This window comes from Mustelus asterias, chromosome 2 (genome assembly GCF_964213995.1).
Source record: "Mustelus asterias chromosome 2, sMusAst1.hap1.1, whole genome shotgun sequence".
Classification (NCBI taxonomy): Eukaryota; Metazoa; Chordata; class Chondrichthyes; order Carcharhiniformes; family Triakidae; genus Mustelus; species Mustelus asterias.
Window position 1 is genome coordinate 51204300 of NC_135802.1, and position 19378 is coordinate 51223677.

The 19378-nt window shown below is 43.4% G+C and overlaps 1 protein-coding gene across 1 annotated transcript in view; it reads right to left on the bottom strand.

The window, feature by feature from the left end:
- itga8 (integrin, alpha 8) overlaps positions 1 to 19378 on the bottom strand; it is a 219576-nt gene that overhangs the window by 55991 nt on the left and 144207 nt on the right. The window contains exon 24 of the mRNA XM_078235261.1: positions 3324 to 3429. Coding sequence (XP_078091387.1) covers positions 3324 to 3429 — 106 coding nt within the window. The remainder of the gene's footprint in view (positions 1 to 3323; positions 3430 to 19378) is intronic.

Below are 19378 nucleotides of genomic sequence, written 5' to 3' on the forward strand. Positions count from 1 at the left end.
CAACAACCATCAACAAACAGCTTGGAGTGATTCTTTTCTCAATATTCCAAATTTAAGGTTTTTCCTTAAACACTGTGATGATACTGTGCCTTTAAGAATAGTATTTTGATCATATATCTTGTGAGGGGAATGTTTAAATTCAAGCTCCGTTTGCGGTGCCAGTTCACCTGCTCCAGGCAACCCACCTGCGTGCAGAAGAGTAATTGATTCTAGGTAATGGACTGTTTGTTTTAGCTAATACATTTATTTTCAGAGTAGAGTTTAATTAGTCGATTAACAAGAGGCAGAGTCATGCGAATAGTTGGGGCTAAATTTGCAGAGACAAGCAGGCAGTTTCTATTTGGGACTGCAAGGAGCAGCAAGTCCCTTTCTCTCTGGAGTCTGCTGTTTGGGACCTGCTAGGAAAATAGGTCTCTCTGTCTCTCCAGAGGTGTTCTGAAGGCCTGAGGACTGGCAGCCCACCTAAGCCTGCATTGTTTGCTGACGTTTATGTCCATGAGGAATATTGCCTAAATTGGAACTAACAGAGACAGATTAGCAGTTAAGAATTGTATTTTGCCATGTTTAAGTATTGGTAAAAGTTAAGCTAATTCATTTGTATATTTAAACTGTATTGATAAAATAAAGTTTGTTTTGATAAAAGTTTCCGAGCATGTCAATAGAATCACACCTGGAGTGAAACACCTTGGGGGTGGTTCTCCCATTCTGCTGTGCTGATATTTTAGTGCCGCGGGCTGGGAGACTCCAGCAGGGGCTGTTTTGCGGGCTCCCCACTGGGTGCCCGGTCCTCCGCCATCAACTCTGCCCCGGAAATCGGCGTGGAGCTACATAATGTGTGAAGGGCCGACTTAAAATTTAATTTGAATGCAATTAACAGGCCCGGGACTGAAATCTGCGGGCCTCCTAACCTCTTCCCCCCCTCTCCCGCCAGGAGTGTTTCTCTCCAGTGGGGGTTACTATAGCTCCCCACTAATTGGGAGTTTGTGGCCCGACCCCGCTGGAGTGAAGGAGGGGCAATCGAGGCCTCCCAGAGGGTTGGGCGCCGGGGAGGTGCCCCCTGGGCATTGGCACCCTGGCAGTGCCAGTATGGGCTCCCTGGCACTGCGCAAGGGGCAAAGTGCCAATACCCAGGGGGAACATTGGCACTGCCCACCGGGCATGGAGGAGTGCCAAGAGGGCATGGCCTGATGGGGGCGGGGCATCTGGGAGGATGATCGGTGGGGATGGGGGTTCTCGCTGCCACTCTGCAGTCGGGATCGGTGGAGGAGGGAGGGAGGCCTGTAACCAGGGCTGGACATCTAAGTAGCGGGGGCAGCCTGCTGGGGGGGGATTGGGCCTGTTGGGGGGTGGGAACAGCACTGCAGGGGGAGGGAGGATCGGCAGGGAGTGGGAGATCGAGGCTGCAGGAGCCCGCCCATTGATTTTTATCAAGATTTACACTAGTGCACTCTGCAGTGCACAGAGTGTGGGAGATTCTTTTTTAAACTCCCGCTGAAAAAAAGTGTGATTTACTCCAATTTTTATGTAAATTCGACACTTAGAATTGTTTGGGGACAATTGCCCCCCCTTATATTCACATTCATGCCAAAATAAAAAAATTAGTTGGGGTCTAGTCTAACTTCATAATATACCTTGGGGTTTCTGATCTGGTCTCTAACAACACTCTCTGAGGTACAGTGGTGGTAGTCACTTCTATAAGTAGCTTGAACTACCCAATATTTAACTATATACTCATGTAACACACAAATGTAACTATGGTATTATCTCTTGATCTGAACTAGATACTTGTTGTTTGTCTTCCACCTCTTAGAAGCTGGGCAGAGTAAACACTTGATAAGACTAGGCTGGATATGAACAAATAGCATAGAATCACAGAATCCTCACAGTGCAAAAGGAGGCCATTCGGCCCATCGAGCCTGAACCGACAACAATCCCATCCAGGCCCTATTTCCGTAACCCCACATATTTACCCTGCTAATCCCCCTGACACTTAGGGGCAAGTTCGAATGGCCAATCCACCTAACCCGCACATCTTTGGAATGTGGGAGGAAATCAGAACTCGATTCTATAGCCAATTATAATACAAAGCAACAATTGTGATTGTGTCTAAACAGCACAGCTTGTCTTTACATAGTAATACAAAATATTGACACACTACACTTCTGCCCGTCATTGGGCCATCTTATTTGCCTTAATCAAAATAGCCCCAACCATTCCCCTATATATGAAACTTTGGAGCCTAGCTCAATACTTGTGTGTTGCAGCATTCTACTGGATCACCTGACTGACTTGATTTCTCCTTTTTATCCTCCTGCTTACACAGCCAGAAGAGGCCAAAGACGTCCTGACATAATGGGTGTGAGATGCATATTGATACTGGAATAAGTCAATAAATTGTTTATTATTTATAGACTACGTGGGAATAACGTCAAAATTCAGGCACTTAAACAATCTTGCTTCACTTTAAAAAATACTGCAGAAAGGCACCTTGGTATTAAATCATTTTTTAAAATGATGCTTAAAATTTCTTTCTTTCTCAATATTTTTACTGTGGAAAATTGATCACAAAATCTCAAAACAAATATCTATATGTGTAATTCTCTGATATACATCTCCCTTGATGTTTACACCTTCACAAGTATATCTTTCTGGTTTGTATCACAATTATTTCAAAGCAATAAAAACAGAAAATGCTGGATAAACTCAGCAGCATTTTCTGTTTGATGCCAAAACATTGAATGTATTCAAGAGGCGGCTAGATATAGCACTTGGGGTGAATGGGATCAAAGGTTATGGGGGAGAAAGCAGGATTAGGCTACTGAGTTGGACAATCAGTCATAATCATTATGAATGGCGGACCAGGCTCGAAGGGCCAAATGGCCTCCTCCTGCTCCTATCTTCTATGTTTTTATGTTTCTGTGTTTTTGTTTCAGATTTCCAGCATCCGCAATATTTCGTTTTTATTTCAATATCGATATTGTTTCAACATCCGAATGATTGGACCAAAAAAAAGTGAACAAGTTCGTGAAAATTACTTGCAACAGTGAATTTTCAAGGAGGAAATTCATTGTGAATGACTTTTGTTTTCCAAATTGCCCCATGACAGTTTCTTAATAAATATGAATAAAGAAAATTTACAATATATAGAATCTGCAATGAATCATTTAGCATGTGTGATACATATGTTCATATTGTTCCACTGATTTAAAACTGAAAAACTAGCCTAATGTCACCATATATTCTCTTCCATGACTTTACAATTATTCTTTCAACTATCTATCAAAAGAATATAAGAAACATGTTTTTTTTAAAAAAGAACTCACTTCGTAAACATGCTGAACTACTGGTCCAATGTGCTCCTCTTTCTTAGGTCTTTCTTTAATCTTCCAGTCAGTGATGGGCAGAAAGATTTGCTCAGGACGTGACACCCTATTGCAAGAACACAATGGCTCAATGTTGTGGTTAAGCTGCAGAGGTCAAGCTCAGTCATACACTTTCAAACAACATGAAGGAAAAAAAACATTAAGCGTGTGGGAAGCAAAGGAAAATAAGATATACTAGATAGATGCTTCAATCAAAAGGGGAAAAACACAGTTACAAAATCAGGACGAACCTCAACTGGGTTCCTTTACAGAAAGAAGTAATACAGATCATTACAACTAATATTACAATTTAAAAATTAATCAATCAGATTTTAGGTGAAAACTGTTAGGGGGGAAATTACATTTTTTTTCCTATTTTCAACTAATTAAAATCAGATGAACCAAGAGGAAAAAACATATTTTTCTTCCATCCATCTTGCCATCTTCAGAAAGCAAATAAAACCATTTCCTCGACGGGATAGTGTGTTCCCCCGTTCTTAAAAATGTTATCCAAACTATCTCAGAAAATTACCCACATTGTCACTAATCAGTTTAAACAAAACCTCCAGACGGTTCTGAAAGCTTTATTTTTCTTTCTGGTTTCAATGGCAAAATCATGAATTATGTACTTTTGATCATTTTGAAACACACCAACTAATAAATGCTCTGGTTATATGTGTGGGTGTAATCCCTGTGGTATGTCCTTCCTGTTGAAGTGATGGCAATATATTCCCAATCGCCCCGGCCTGCGGTCATGTTATGAAGAGAAATTTGTTTTTCTTCATTAGTTACTAATCTTTAGCTTCAGTCTTTCCTCAAATTTAAAGCTCCCATTTTGGGTATAGTTTCTTTTTGTACACAACAAGTCAATAATTGCTCCAAGAACCTATTTTGTGAAGTTCATATTTGATGTAATGTTGTTACATTTTCAATTCTGGAGCAAGCAGTACATTTGCGGCACGTCACAAACCTCTTTTTAAAAAAAAAATGGTTGGAACAACATTCAAAATTCTCAACATTCTATCGGAAAAACTGCTTTAGAGAAGCAATGTTGGGGTGTGGGATGTACTGAGTGAAATGCCAGTTAACATAACAAATCATTGCAGACAACCATACACAACAGGGACAGAACGCGTAATTTATATTACCAGGTCGTTTCAATGTAAGCCAGAGGATGTCAATTTAAAGCTGTGTAGAGTCCTTGCCAGATTGCACTTTAAGTAACTGCTTTGGTCTTTCTTCAAAATTCTGACTAAGTGAAATATTGATGCCGAAAACCTCCGTCCTTGTTCGCGGCTGAGATTCTCTGGTGCTGCTGGAAGTGAATGGAGTTTTCGCTGAAACGCCAAATTCTTTTCACTTGCATTGGGACAGGCATGGACAAGATCAGACAATTCCACCCTGAGACTATGCAAGTAGTGGCAAGAAGAGTCATAAACCTGAGGCCTGGCATCCAAGGCTTGACATATGAGAAGAGACTGTGTTATACTCCAGAAAGCCAGTTGGTGAAGGATAGAACTGGAGCTACACTTTCATAAGCATTTATTTGCAAAGGTACACATTACAAACATGCACCTCCTCATCCCCTCAACCACAGTTTCAGTCCATTTCTTTCTATAGAAACACAAATGAATCCCCACTTAATGCCCGCCATCTGCATCCACTTAAATATAATTATTTATTACAATTAACAGGTTCCTTTAAATAAATTTCTCTTTAAATAAAAAAATAAAGTCTGTAAGTACAATCAAAATTTCAAAGCAAATGAACTCAAATTAGTTCTGGACAAAGCAAGATATCATAAGACACCCCCTTTTCCAGGACCCTTAACAATTTCTTCACACATGTATTTCTTCTTGTGATACAATCAGAAAGTTGAGTGCACCCATTCAGCAATTTTGGAGATTTCTTTCCTTCATTTATTTTAAGTCTACAATTTTCTCAGAGAGTTTGGTTTTCCGCAAGGAACATTTAATTACATAACATTCAGTGGGCAGACAACATGTAGTATGCCTATTGTGCAGAATATCACACAAAAGTAAACCTTATTTATTAGTCCAAGGTAAGGCTTACATTAAGACTGCAATGAAGTGACTGTGAAATTCCCCTAGTCACCACACTCCGGAGCCTGTTTGGGTCAATACACCTAACCAACACGTCTTTCAGACTGTGGGAGGAAACCGGAGCACCCAAAGGAAACTCACGCAGACACGGGGAGAACGTGCAAACTCCACACAGACAGTGACCCAAGCCGGGAATTGAACCCGGATCCCTGGCGCTATGAGGCAGCAGTGCTAACCACTAATCACAAATATTTGGCAACTGGAATCCCATATCCACAAGAGCCATTGTTTCAGCAGCTAAAGTACTTTTAACAACCCTGTTTATGTTCATTAATTTCCCAGTAGGAGGTCTTGTGGCACAATGGTTAGGCTACCTGCCTCTGACCTAGAAATCCCGGGTTCAAGTACAACTCCAGGACTTTATGGCCAAGGAAAGTGTGATCATAATGCAGCCAAACAGGTGTCAACTTATAAATCCTTCCAATATACACATATGGCAGGCAGAAAGAGCAGGAGAGATTCCTGTTCAGCCACGTAATGGGAAGAAATCGGAAACTTCACCATCACTATCCTTAGCTCCAGGCTCCAACATCCAACGAAAAGTGCAATTTGCCATAGTAATGGATGCTTGGGGCCAGTTTCACCCACTGAATGGAGGGCTGCTGTGGATTTGATTGGTGCCAACAGCAAGATGTTCAATCCCCATGCTGGCTTGGATGGATTTGAGATCTGCCTCCTTGCCTTACCCATGGTGGAGGTTGTGGCTTTGTGCGTCAGTTCCACCTTTGGAGAGAGAACTGAAGTAGAAGAATTTCCCAACCTAAAGGACAAAGTTTCCCATTCTCACCAACCAGAAATATTATAAAACCAGCTGCACTAGAATTCCCATGAGAAAGATGAGAGCATGAAACATAGCCAAAAATGACTAGCTTTATATTCTCAGTCACCTAAGGTAAGGAACTTAAGTCACATTTTGATTTGATTTGATTTATTATTGTCACATGTACTGGGAAACTGTGAACAGTATTGTTTCTTGCACGATATACAGGCAAAGCATATCGTTCATAAAGTACATAGGGGAAAAGAAAAAGAGAAGACGCAGAATAATGTGTTGCAGTTACAGATAGGGTGAAGAGAATGATCAGCTTATTAAATGACAGGACCATTCAAAGGTCTGATGGCAGCAGGAAAGAAGCTGTTCTTGAGTTGGTTGGTATGTTCTTTCAGACTTTTGTATCTTTTTCCCAATGGAAGAAGTTGTAAGAGAGTATATCCGAGGTGCATGGGGCCCTTGATAATGCTGGCTGCTTTCCCAAGGCAGCGAGAAGTGTAGGCAGAGTCAATGGATGGGAAGCTGGTTTGAGTGATGGACTGGGCCATGTTCACAATCCTTGTAGTTTCTTGCAGTCTTAGCCAAAGCAGGAGCCATACCAAGCTGTGATACATCTGGATAGGATGCTTTCTATGGTGCATCTGTAAAAATTGGTAAGAGTTGAAGTGGACATGCGGAATTTCCTTAGCTTTATGAGAAAGTAGAGGCATTGGTGAGTTTTCTTAACTATAACGTCAGCATGGAAGGTCCAGGGCAAATTGTTGGTGATCTGAACACCTAGAAACTTGAAGCTCTCGACCATGTCCACTTCATCACTGTTGATGTAGACAGGAACATGTCCTCCACTATATCTTAACTTTTTTAATATTTATTTTCCCACAAACTTTATCTACTTTGGGGTGTTTATTCACCATATTTAACACCAATACATCGAAACTAGAATCTGGTCTTATCTGCACATTCAATCAGTTCTATTGACCAATCAAGATTCATAATGGTGTTCCTTTTCTTTAAATGTCACAGAATCACAACATTCTTACAGCTTGGAAAGGGGCCATTGGGCCTGTTGTATCTGTGCCTGCTCCCTGAACAAAAAATGGATCTAGTGCCTCTTGTTATCTAGGTGTTTCAGGGCTGAGTGCAGGGCCAGGGAGATGGCGTCTGCAGTGGACCTGTTGCGGCGATAGGCAAACTGTAGTGGATCCAGGCAGCCCGGGAGGCTGGAATTGATTCATGCCATGACTAGCCTTTCGAAGCACTTCATAATGATGGATGTCAGAGCCACCGGACGATAGTCATTAAGGCACGCTGCTTGGCTTTTCTTTAGTACTGGGATGATGGTCACCTTCTTGAAGCAAGTAGGGACCTCAGATTGTTGTAAAGAGGGGTTGAAGATGTCTGCGAATGTCCCCGCCAGCTGATCCACGCAGGATCTGAGTGCTCGTCAGGGTATCCCATATACACCACAGACCTTTTGCTTCTATAACCCTTTTATCATTGTACCCTTTTTTTATATTGCCTCTCCGTGTTCCATAACATCCTCTTTTTGCGGTGACCTTACACAATTAACTGGGTTGGCAGTAATGCTCTCTGAATAGGATTGTTAACTTAGCTATTCCAGATCTACTTGCTCAATACATAAAGCAATTTATTATAAAGATCCACAAGCCTGTCTCCTAATTTTAAAATCTATTCTAATCATATTAGTAACACATTTCTACAGTACCATCCCATAAGAGATTATTAACATGCATTGTGAGGATGCCTGAATGTTTTCCTTTATGGTTCCAATAAAACATTGCAGGATCTGCTTTTAGTTTTACACAACCTATTTGCAGCAAACTGGTCTCACCAAAAGAAGACTAGACTGTGGAAACATCAATCAGACCAATGGACATATTTGTTTAGTTTCCATAGTTTTCCTTCTGCATCTGCTGCCACTTTAGGCAGAAACTCTTCCCTCTGCATAGGATCAATCTGCAGAAATGCTGCTTTTATGACAATTGACCTACACACTCCCATGCATATGTGGCCGAAAGAGCAAAAATAATTTTTAAGATTACTTTTCCAGTCGTGGGAGAATCCATTCTAACATCTGTATCACGCAATCACTCTTCAAAGCCCCTAGCAACCAGCCTAGCCTTAACCGTATAAATCCACTCTGCGTCAAGGCTGACTGTCCCCTTATCCAGTGCCTCCAAATAAATCCCAAATCCTCCCAACTATCTAACTCCCTTTGTTTTGCTTCTCTCGTTAGTTTATCCTCAAGTTTATTGACAGCCAACGAAACATCACTATCATGAGATCTTCCACTTCTAGTTTCATTTCAAGACTGTTGTATGGCCTTCATTTGTCTAATCTATTCAAATTACATCCTTTATGTCTGCTGGAACAACTACAAGATTTCCCTCTTACAATATCGGAGTCTCTTTCTCCCATAGTGCATGACTTTTCTGACATGAGTCATTTACATATCTACTATCAGCACATGCACTACACTTATTTTCCACTCTTTTAGCTCTTCCACTCTTTTCCATGGACCTCACATTTTTGCTATCATCCTGAACAATCAAACTCATGTTTAGATTTGCCAGCAGCCCTTCCTGCACAGCTCACAACTGTTGCATGTGTACATGGATCTGTCACCCAGAAACTCACTCTGGGAAATTCACCTTTGGATGTGTTAACTCTATCCTCCGTGTCCTGATCACTCACGTTATTATCCAGACCTTGATGGGCTGTATTCTTTTCATCAGAATCTCCATCACAAAATATGAATATTTGAGATACTTTTATCAGCTGCTCAGAATCCAAGATTTGGTCATTCATTCCAGTTAATCATGGGGAATGAACCTGGGGCTTCATGCTCTCTGAGGGAATCATGAGTTGGGCCATTTCCCAATGGCACAACCCAACTCCTGCTCGCCAGTGCCCGCCAATATTATTTAGTGATGGATGGCAGCAACAGGCTGGAATCAGAACTGCCATCTGTGTAGCTGTATCTATAACAAGATGTCCCCTCTGATGGCACAAAGGATTCTAGAATGGATGGCTTGCTGCACCCCAGCAGGCCACCACAGCAAACCCTCCAATAAATAACCCAGCACTGAGGAGATTGCAGAGGAGGATAAGGGTGCAGTCAGCAACTCTGCACACTCAGTTTCCATGGATTTGCTAACCCCCTCTACCAGAACCCTCATCTACAGCATGTGCTCCAGTGACCACGACTGCCCCTGCAGAATTGCAGCTCCCTTCAGTTTCAGCTAGGACCCCAACAAGAGGCTGGGCACAACGCTCTTCAATGCCTAATAGACAAAGAGGTGAGCAGGCTGTCTCCACCTGCTCTGAGATGACACAGAGTGCACCATATAGGAGTATTCGAGAGCACAGAGTGCCACAATGACTCGATCATCGATGAGTTCACATGTTGTGTTATATCTCCCATAGTTAAGTATGCCTTTTTGATTGACTAACTATACCACAGAAAACAAAGGATCGATGTATTGGCATATACTTGTCGAGTGGCACATAAAATAACAGGGCAAACATAAAACTGCATGTCCTTACCAGTGTTAATGGAGATTGCAGCCAGAGGTCCATGCCTCAGTCACCTGACAGCTGGGAAGGGTATGGCCATGCACATCCATCATTGTGAAGTCAGGGGCTCAGTAATACTTCTCATTGCTGATTGTGAAAATGAAAGTCGCCATAGTCGCAGATGACCATAGGTTGCTTCCCTCTTTGAAAGAGAGCTGACTGGTGGTGATTTAACCTGAGGGTCACCGTACCTCAGATGTGGGGCAAGTTGAGAAGCCGAGTCCTTCCTGGATTGCTGATTATAGTCGACCATGGGATATCGTGGGGTCCTGGAACATTTCATTTTCATCCTTTGGTTAATTTCAGGGTGTTGTGTTGAGTATACACAAGGAGAAGTGGCAATCTGTCTGGGTTTAGCTCACCCAAAGTCCTGAGATGAAGGTGGGGACATTTCTGCAAATTGTCCCTCAATGCATAGCGGTGGCCTCACAGGTCAGGAGTAGCTGAGCCTTTCAGGGCATGTTGCACTTGTGGAAGATTGCCCTTGTCCTTTTGTGTGTTGCATGACATTGATCATTAGTGAGTTGCTACACTAACAATTGTGGATGTCTCACAGATGCCACAATGCTGCTGGATTAAACTTGAAGGCAGGTGAAAGCTCTGGTTATTATACTTTATTTTTGGGTTATTTATTCATTCACTGATTGTGTGTGTCGCTGGCTCGGTCAACATTTGATACCCATCCCTAATTGCCCTTGGGAAGGTGGTGGGAGCTGCCTTTTTCAAACACTGCACTCCATGTGGTATAGATACACCCAAAGTGCTGTTAGGATGGAATTTCCAGGATTTTGACCCAGTGACAGTGAGGGAACAGCAATATAGTTCCAACTCAAAATGGTGTGTGACTTGGGAGTATTTGCAGGTGGTGATTTTCCCATGCATCTGCTGCCCTTGTCCTTCTAGGAGATAGAGGTCATGGGTTTGGAAGGTGCAATCAAAGGAGCCTTGGTGAGCTGCTGCAGAGCATCTTGTGGATGCTGCACACTGCTGTCACTGTGGGTCGATGGAGGAGGGAGTGAATGGAGGGAGTGGTGGATGTGGTATCAATCTAATGGTCTCAAATTGCAGTATTTCTGTTGGTCCATCAATCATATCTGTTAATGCTGAGTCTCAACTAATACTGCACAGATGCACTCCTAACACTGAGGCCAGGTTTTGGTTAACTCTGAACCCTTTTCTATGTATTTGACAGCATCCAAAATACACTTACAGGCTGCTTTGTCATAGAGCATCTCAAGGTCAATCCCACAATGTGCTGAATGCAGAATAGGAATGGGCATCTCTTGGAATATGTGAGGTCTCTATGGTCTGAAGCATATTATATAGCAAAGGCTTGGCAGGCATTTGCTCCTAAAGGTGCACCTGTATCCTCAGTGTTGCTTAGGAGAATCACCTCAGTTTTAGGTGTTCCCCTCATGTGCAGAGCCAACCCTAGATATCCGGGTGTTCCTCTCAACATTTTCCCATTTTTCCCCTCCTCATCTTCCCCAGTTTCATCTTCACCTGAGGCAAATAATTCCTCCTCCTCCATCTCATCACATCCACTGATGAGTGATCTTCTTCACTGGTATCTGGATCCCTTGGCCCCATCTTCTCAACCTTGTCCTCGCCTGAGGTGTGGTGGTCCTCAGGTTAAATCACCACCAGTCAGCTCTCTCTCTCTCTCAAGAAGGGTGAGAGCAGCTTATGGTCCTCTGGGACTTTAATTTTGTTTCATAATGCAGCAGGCCATCACTGTTCTTCACACCCCTGCAGGTAAGTATTGCAGGATTTCTCCAGAGCGATCAAACATTGGAAACAAATGTGTCAATAGCCTGCTCAATGGTTATTCTGGCCTGATGGTGACTGGTATTATAACACTGCTCTGGAACTGTTTCTAGTTAGGACAATGGAGTAAGCAGCCACCCCATCAATGGGTAACAGGTGTCGCCCACTCGTCAGCCACTCGTCAAGCCATCAGGCTTGAAAAGGTGCGACAAATTCAATGCAGTCTTCCTCGAGATGAAAGTCTTGCAGGAATCTTGCACAGATGTGGAGAAATATCTATTGTTGTTGCACACAAACTGGATGTTGATGAGTAAATAGACTTTTTATTCATGTATCTGTGCGCTTTCTGTAATGCTACTTTGATGGTGATGAATGTGCAATCTACCACACTTTGCACTTGTGGAAAGCCAGCCATTGACAGAAGCTCTTTGACTCTGAGACTTCACATCTGTAGAGAAATTAAGGTGTTCCCATACCCTAGCAAAGATGATATTGGTCACTATGTTATATAGCGATGGACAGCTGATTGCAAGATGTCACAGATGTCTGCAGCAGGACCCTGGCAACATCCAACTGCATAAAAGTTGAGGGTCACGATAACTTTGACTGTTATTGGCAGGACATGCACACCAGCTGTTTGAGTTACAGATTCACATAGGTCTGCAGCACAGAAAAGGCCTTTCGGCCCATTGCATCTGCGCTGGTCAAAAACAATCACCTAACTGTTTTAATCCCATTTTCCAGCACTTGGCCCATGGCCTTGTATGTCTTGGCATTGCAAGCACACATCTAAATGCTACTTAAATGTTATGAGGGTCTCTGCCTCCACCACCCTTTCAGGCAGTGAGTTCCAGACTCTTAGCACCCTCTGGGTGAAAAAGTGTTTCCTCACATCCTCCCTAAATCTCCTCCCCCTTACTTAACATCTATTGCTCTTGATCCCTCCATCAAGGGGAAAAGTCTTTTCCTGTCTACTCTTTGTATGTCCCTCAATTTTAAACATATCAATAATGCCCCCTCCCCCCCGCCCCTCAGTCTCCTGTGCTGCAGATGGTGAAGAGACTTCATGGAATCAGGAGGGCAGTCATTTGTCTCGGAGCCTCTGACCAGCTCCCGTAACCACAATGCTGATAATGGCTGATCCATTTAAATGTCTGGTGAATGATTACCCCCCCAACCTCCCCCTCCTCCCCCAGTGTATTGCGAGTGATGATAATAATGCTGCTGAAGATCAGGGCTAGGCAGACATGTCCTTCTTGTTGGAGATGGTCAATTCATGGTGGAGATGATAAATTCTTGTCCATGAAATTGCTTGTCACTTGTCATCCCAAGCTGCAATGTTATCCAGGTCCTGCTTTAGGCTGACATTATTACTTTATCACATTTCAGCGGAGTTGCTGATGGAGTTAAATCCAATGGAATAGCCAGCAAATAGCCCAATTCCTGATCTTCCGATGGAGGGAAGGTCATTTATAAAGCAATGGCAGATGGTCAGTTTGAGAACACTACACTGAGGAACTTCTGCTGCAACATGTGGATCAATGGTTGGCCTCCAACAAACACAAATCTTTGCGTTTGAATCAAGTTCGTCTGAAGTGTTTCCTTTATGAGTCCCATTGACCTCAGTGTTTCGAGTGTTCCTTGTATTATACTTCGGTAAAAATTGTCTTGATACCAAGGGCAGCTATTTTCACCTCTTCACTGGCATTCAATCCTTGTGTCAATACACTGATTATGGCCAGGAGGCTGAACAGAAGTGATTGTTGGCAGGCTGAAACTCAGCATTGGTCGAGTAAATAATGAGCAGAAGCATTCAGATTAACAATGCTATTATAGAGAATTGCTATGGAGAAGTATTTCCATTCCTGTCCACTCGACTGTTACGGTAATTGTACATTCATTACTAATGGCATAGGATAGATCCATTTTGAATAGGAAAGACATCATTACAATTAATAAGCACTGGATATATTTTTTCTTAGCTTGTTAATGAAAATGGAGCCAATGTTGCCGAATTTATATTTCTGTTTGCTTGTTTGTTAAAATTAGTGAAAGGAGGAAAACATAGCCAAATGGTGCTGGATAATAGGAGTAACTTTGAACATTACCTAATCAGTGGGAACCGAGTAGGGGAGCAGTTAAAATGAATTGGCTTCATTTCCCGTTTCGTTCTCACCAGTTCTCCATTTTAAGGTCAATGACATTGACGGCAGATGGGGCTTCTGCCCGAGTCCAACAGGAGACGCGTTAACAATTGTCTTTTAACCTGCTGCTGTGTGAGGAGCCTGTCGCAGCCATTCTGCCAGGTAGAGTGTGTTAGCTGCGGGGAGCCAGCTAGGTTCTCTCGGTTAAATTAAAATAAACTTTCCTCTGTGGGGGCAGGATGATAAAGTGCACTCCTCCAGGCCCCATAAGGAACACCCGGGCCTCTGCTGTGCTGGATTCCTCCACGCTCCCCCAGCTGTGGGACTCTTGAAACATCACCCCCTCCCCCGTCCAGACTTGCTCGACTGCCAACAATTTCTCCTGGTGTCAGAAGGTAGCCTCTCCTCCTCCTCTCCCCTAACTGCTGCTGCTGCTTATTTTTCCAAAACAGACAAGCAGCTGACCAGCGGTGTTCAAAGAAAATCCAACAAGCCTAAGATAAAGGCTGCCAAGTGGAACCGCTGCCCACTCCCTCTGGCTTCCTGCCAGGAGATAAGATCTATCCTAATATATTAAAAAGTTTGAAATTAAATGTGCAATTGTTAAAAGCAATTCAAGTTGTTTGTGGATCATCGATGGCAAAAAAGAAACATCAGGAATTTAACCTACAACATAATTCACAGTAAACGTACAAAGCCAATTAGCTAACAATCAGACAACCATTACCCGCTGTGATCAGAATACATTTCTTATTCTGATCTCCAATAGCAAACTGCAGAAGTTGGTCACTGTTAGTTTGAACAGGGCAGCAATGGGCTTTAAATACAAAGATTTAGATATTTCAATGGGCTCCTTATCAAATTGTCACATTCTGTTCTGCGGGACCTATTTCAGAATCCGTATTTCCGTTCTCCCAGTAATGAGCTGTGAGAATGATTAATCTCAGCACTCTAAAAGGTTCTACATAGGTTAATAACATGATAAGACACTATAACAAGGGAGGAAGGTGATTGTAGGCAGCACAGAATTACTAGGAAGAATCTCTGTGGATTGCCCTTTTGCACAAAAGCAGAATGTGACCATTTGTCACATAAGCAGGCATTATAGCAGTACTACAGGAAAGGTTTGACCAGGATTTAACAGAAATATTTAATTTTATGATTAGGTCAACTTTCTTTTCTTGATGGGCTGTACCCAGAAGGAAAAAAAAACAGGCCAACCTACCCCCTCACCCACTTATCATCCTACCCCCTGACCCACGCATCTCCCACCCTACCCCTGACCCACTTACCTGCCACCCTGCCCTCTCACTCACCCACCTGCTGCCCTATCCCCTCATCCACCCACCTGCTACCCTTCTCCCTTACCTAATACACATTTTTTCTCTCCATAGCTTCTCAAAGTAGCTCTTGGACATTTAAACTCTCTAATTACTCCATCCATGAAATAAGACCAATAGTGGTAGGAGACTCAATAGTGAGGGGTGCAGACAGGTATTTTAGTGGCCACAGACATGACTCCAGGATGGTGTGTTGCCTTCCTGGTGCCAGGGTCCAGGATGTCACTGAACGGCTGCAGGGCATTCTGAAGGAGGAAGGTGAACAGCGAGAGGCCGTGATTCACATCGGTACCAACAGCATTGGTAGAAAGAGGAATCAGTTCCTGCAGCAAGGATTTAGGGAGTTAGGTAGCAGATTAAAAAGCAGGACCTTAAAGGTTGTAATCTCTGGATTATTAAAAGTGCCTCATGCCAGTGAGTATGGTAAAGGAAGTTGGAGCAGGAGCTTTGGTTTACTGGATCAATGGGTCAGTTTCTGGGGAAGGTGGGACCTAAACAAGTTGCCCAGGTTGCAACTGAACCTGAATAGAACTAACATCCTTGCAGGGAGATTTGTTCGTGCTGTTGTTTGGGGGGGGGGGGGGGGGGGGGGGGTTGGTTGTTCAAACTAACTTGACAGGAGGATGGGTCACAATGTGAATATACAGTGATGAACAGCCAAATATAGAAGAAAAACTAAGTCAGTCTGGAAGGCAGAACAAAGCGAGAGATGTTAAGGTACAAGGGATTAGGGCAAGGTTGGATAGCATTTATTTTAATGCAAGGAATCTTACAGGTAAAGCTGGTGAACTGAAGACAGTGATTAACACACGGAAGTATAATGTTATTGCTAAGACAGGGAGAGGCAGTTCAATATTCCAGGCTTTAGACTCTTCAGGCAAGATGGCGGCGGGGGCGGAGGGAAGGGGGTTGCAATATTGTTGTGAAGTTGTGTTGTAATATTGAGTCAGCTACTGCAATGAGGAGGGTGATATCTTAGCAGGCTCCTCAACTGAAGCCATATGGGTGGAACTTAAAACGAAAAGGGGCAATCACGTTGCTGGGAGTGTACTATAGGCCCCCAAACAGTCAGGGAGAGAAAGAAAAGCAGATATTTCAACAAATCTCAGCAAAGTGCAGAAATAAAAGGGTAATAATAGGAGGGGATTTCAAATTCCCAATGTTAATTGGAATGTGCAAAGTGTGGAAGGCTTAGCGGAGCTGGATTTCTCAAAGTGCATCCAGGAGGGCTTTTTGAGCCAGCACATAGGAAGTCCTATAAGGAAGGGGGTGTTACTTGACCTAATTTTAGGGAATGAAGTTGAGCAGGTGGTAGAGGCATCAGAACAGGAACTGTTCAGTGATAATGACCATAACTTGGTAAGATTTAAGGTGATTATGGAAAATGAGGGGAGATCTTATAGAAACATATAAGATTATGAAGAGAATAGATAAGATAAAAGCAGGGAAGTTGTTTCCACTGGCAGGTGAAACCAGAACTAAGGGGCATGGCCTCAAAATAAGGGGGAGCAGATTTAGGGCTGAGTTGAAGAGGAACTTCTTCACCCAAAGGGTTGTGAATCTGTGGAATTCCCTTCCCAGTGAAGCAGTTGAGGCGGCCTCTTTCTAAGGCTAGAATAGATAAATTTTTGAACAGTAAAGGAATTAAGGGTTATGGTGAGCAGGCGGGTAAGTGGAGCTGAGTCCACGAAAAGATCAACCATGATCTTATTGAATGGCGGAGCAGGCTCAAGGGGCCAGATGGCCTACTCCTGCTCCTAGTTCTTATGGTAAAAGAAAAAAGATGGACTGGAAACAAGGTTTCCAAATTGGGGAGAGGATAATTTGAATGGAATAAAACAGGATCTTGCCCAAGTTACTTGCAGGAAGGATCACATCAGAGCAGGGGGAGGCATTCAAAAAGGAAATCGAGAGAGTAGACGGCCAACATGTTCATGTAAAAATAAAGTGTGGGACCAACAAGTCCAGAGAACCCTGGATGTCAAGGGATATACAGCATTGGATAAGGAAAAAAAGAAAGGCATATGGCAGTTTCAGGGGGGTGAAGACAGTCGAGGTCCTAGAGGAGTGTAGAAAGTGCAGGGGATAGTTAAAAAAGAAATCAGGGGAGTGAAGAAGGGGCATGAAAAAACTCTGGTGGGGAAAATAAAGGAAAATCCCAAGGGACTGTGATATAATTGAACAGATTAGCATTGAGAGGGAGAAGGTGTGAGCAGTTCTATCAGGCTTAAACATGGATAAATCCCTAGGCCCAGATGAAATGTATCCGAGCTTTGTGTGCAGCACGAGAGGAGATTGCAGGGGCTCTGATGCAAATTTTCAAATCCTGTCTGACCACAGGAGAGGTGCCAGCGGACTGGAGGGCAGCTAATTTAAGAAGTTATTCAAGAAGGGAAGTAGGGAAAAACCAGGTAATTACAAGCTAGTGAGTCTAATGTCAGTAGTAGGGAAATTATTGGGAAAGGTTCTGAGGGACAGAAGATTATTCAAGGATAGTCAACATGGCTTTGTCAAGGGGAGATCATATCTAATAAATATAACTGAATTTTTTGAGGAGGTGACTCGGTGTGTGGATGAGGGCAATGCAGTTGATGTAGTCTACATGGACTTCAGTAAGGCTTTTGACATGGTCCCACATGGGAGACTGATCAAGAAGGTCAGAGCCCACGGGATCCAGGGCAATTTGGCAAATTTGAACCAAAATTGTCTTGGTGGCAGGAGGCAGAGGGTGATGGTCAATGGTTGGTTTTGTGACTGGAAGCCTGTTTTCAGTGGTGTACCGCATGGATCAGTGCTGGGTCCCTTGCTGTTTGTAGTGAACATTAGTGATCTAGATGTGAGGGTGTATGATCAGTAAGTTCTCAGATGATATGGAAATTGGTGGTGTGATAAATAGTGAGGAGGAAAGCCTCCGATCACAGGATGATATAGACAGGCTGGTCAGATGGGCAGGACAGTAGCAAATGGAATTTAACCCTGAAAAGTGTGAGGTGATGCATTTTGGGAACGCTCGGGAGTATACAATGAACTGTAGAACACAATGAAGTACAGAGGATCAGAGCGACCTCGAGGTGCATTTCCAAAGATCCCTGAAGGCAGCAGGACAGGTAGATAAGATGGTTAAGAAGGCATATGGGCTAGTTGCCTTTATTAGCTGAGGAACAGAATTTAAGAGCAGGGAGGTTATGATAGAGTTGTATAAACCACTCATTAGGCCACAGCTAGAGCAGTGTGTGCCATTCTGGTCACCACGCTATAGGAAGGATGCGATTGAACTAGAAAGGGTGCAGAGGAGATTCACCAGGATGTTCTTGGGGCTGGAGTTCCCAGCTATGAAGAGAGGCTGGTTAGGCTGGTTTGGACACCTATCTATTCTAATCCCATTTTCCAGCACATGGTCCATAGACTTGTATGCGATGGTGTTTCAACTGCTCATCTAAATGCTTCTTAAATATTGTGAGGGTCCCCGCCTCTACCACCCTTTCAGGCAGTGAGTTCCAGATTCTCACCATCCTTTTTCCTCAAATCCCCTCTAAATCTCCTGCTCCTTATTTGAAAATCTATGTCTCCTGGTAATTAACTCCTCTATTAAGGGGAAAAGTTTCTTCCTATCTACCATATCTACAATCTCTCATGATTGTGTACATCTCACTGAGATTCCCACTCAGACTTCTCTGCTCTAAGAAAACCAACCCCAGCCTAACCAGCCTCTCTTCATAGCTGGGAACTCCAGTCCAAAGATGTGCGGGTTAGGTTGATTGGCCAGGTTAAAAATTGCCCCTTAGAGTCCTGGGATGTGTAGGTTAGAGGGATTAGCGGGTAAATATGTGGGGGTAGGGCCTGGGTGGGATTGTGGTCGGTGCAGACTCGATGGGCCGAATGGCCTCCTTCTGCACTGTAGGGTTTCTATGATTTCTATGAGGTGTTTGATGGCTCGGACAAACATGATGGGCCAAAGGGCCTCTTCCTGTGCTGTAAAACTCTCTTCATGACTCCAAAAACACTAATTCCCTTCACAACCGACACACAGCAGATGGACTTCAACCCAGATAAGTGTGTGGTGGTTCATTTTGGCAGGTCGAATAGGATGAAAGAATATAATATTAAGGGTAAGACGCTTGGCAGTGTGGAAGATCAGAAGGATCTTGGGGTCCTGGTTCATAGGACGCTCAAAGCAGCGTCGCAGGTGGAGGCTGTGGTTAAGAAGGCGTATGGAATACTGGCTTTCATCAATAGAGGAATTGAGTTTAGAAATCGGGAGATAATGCTGCAG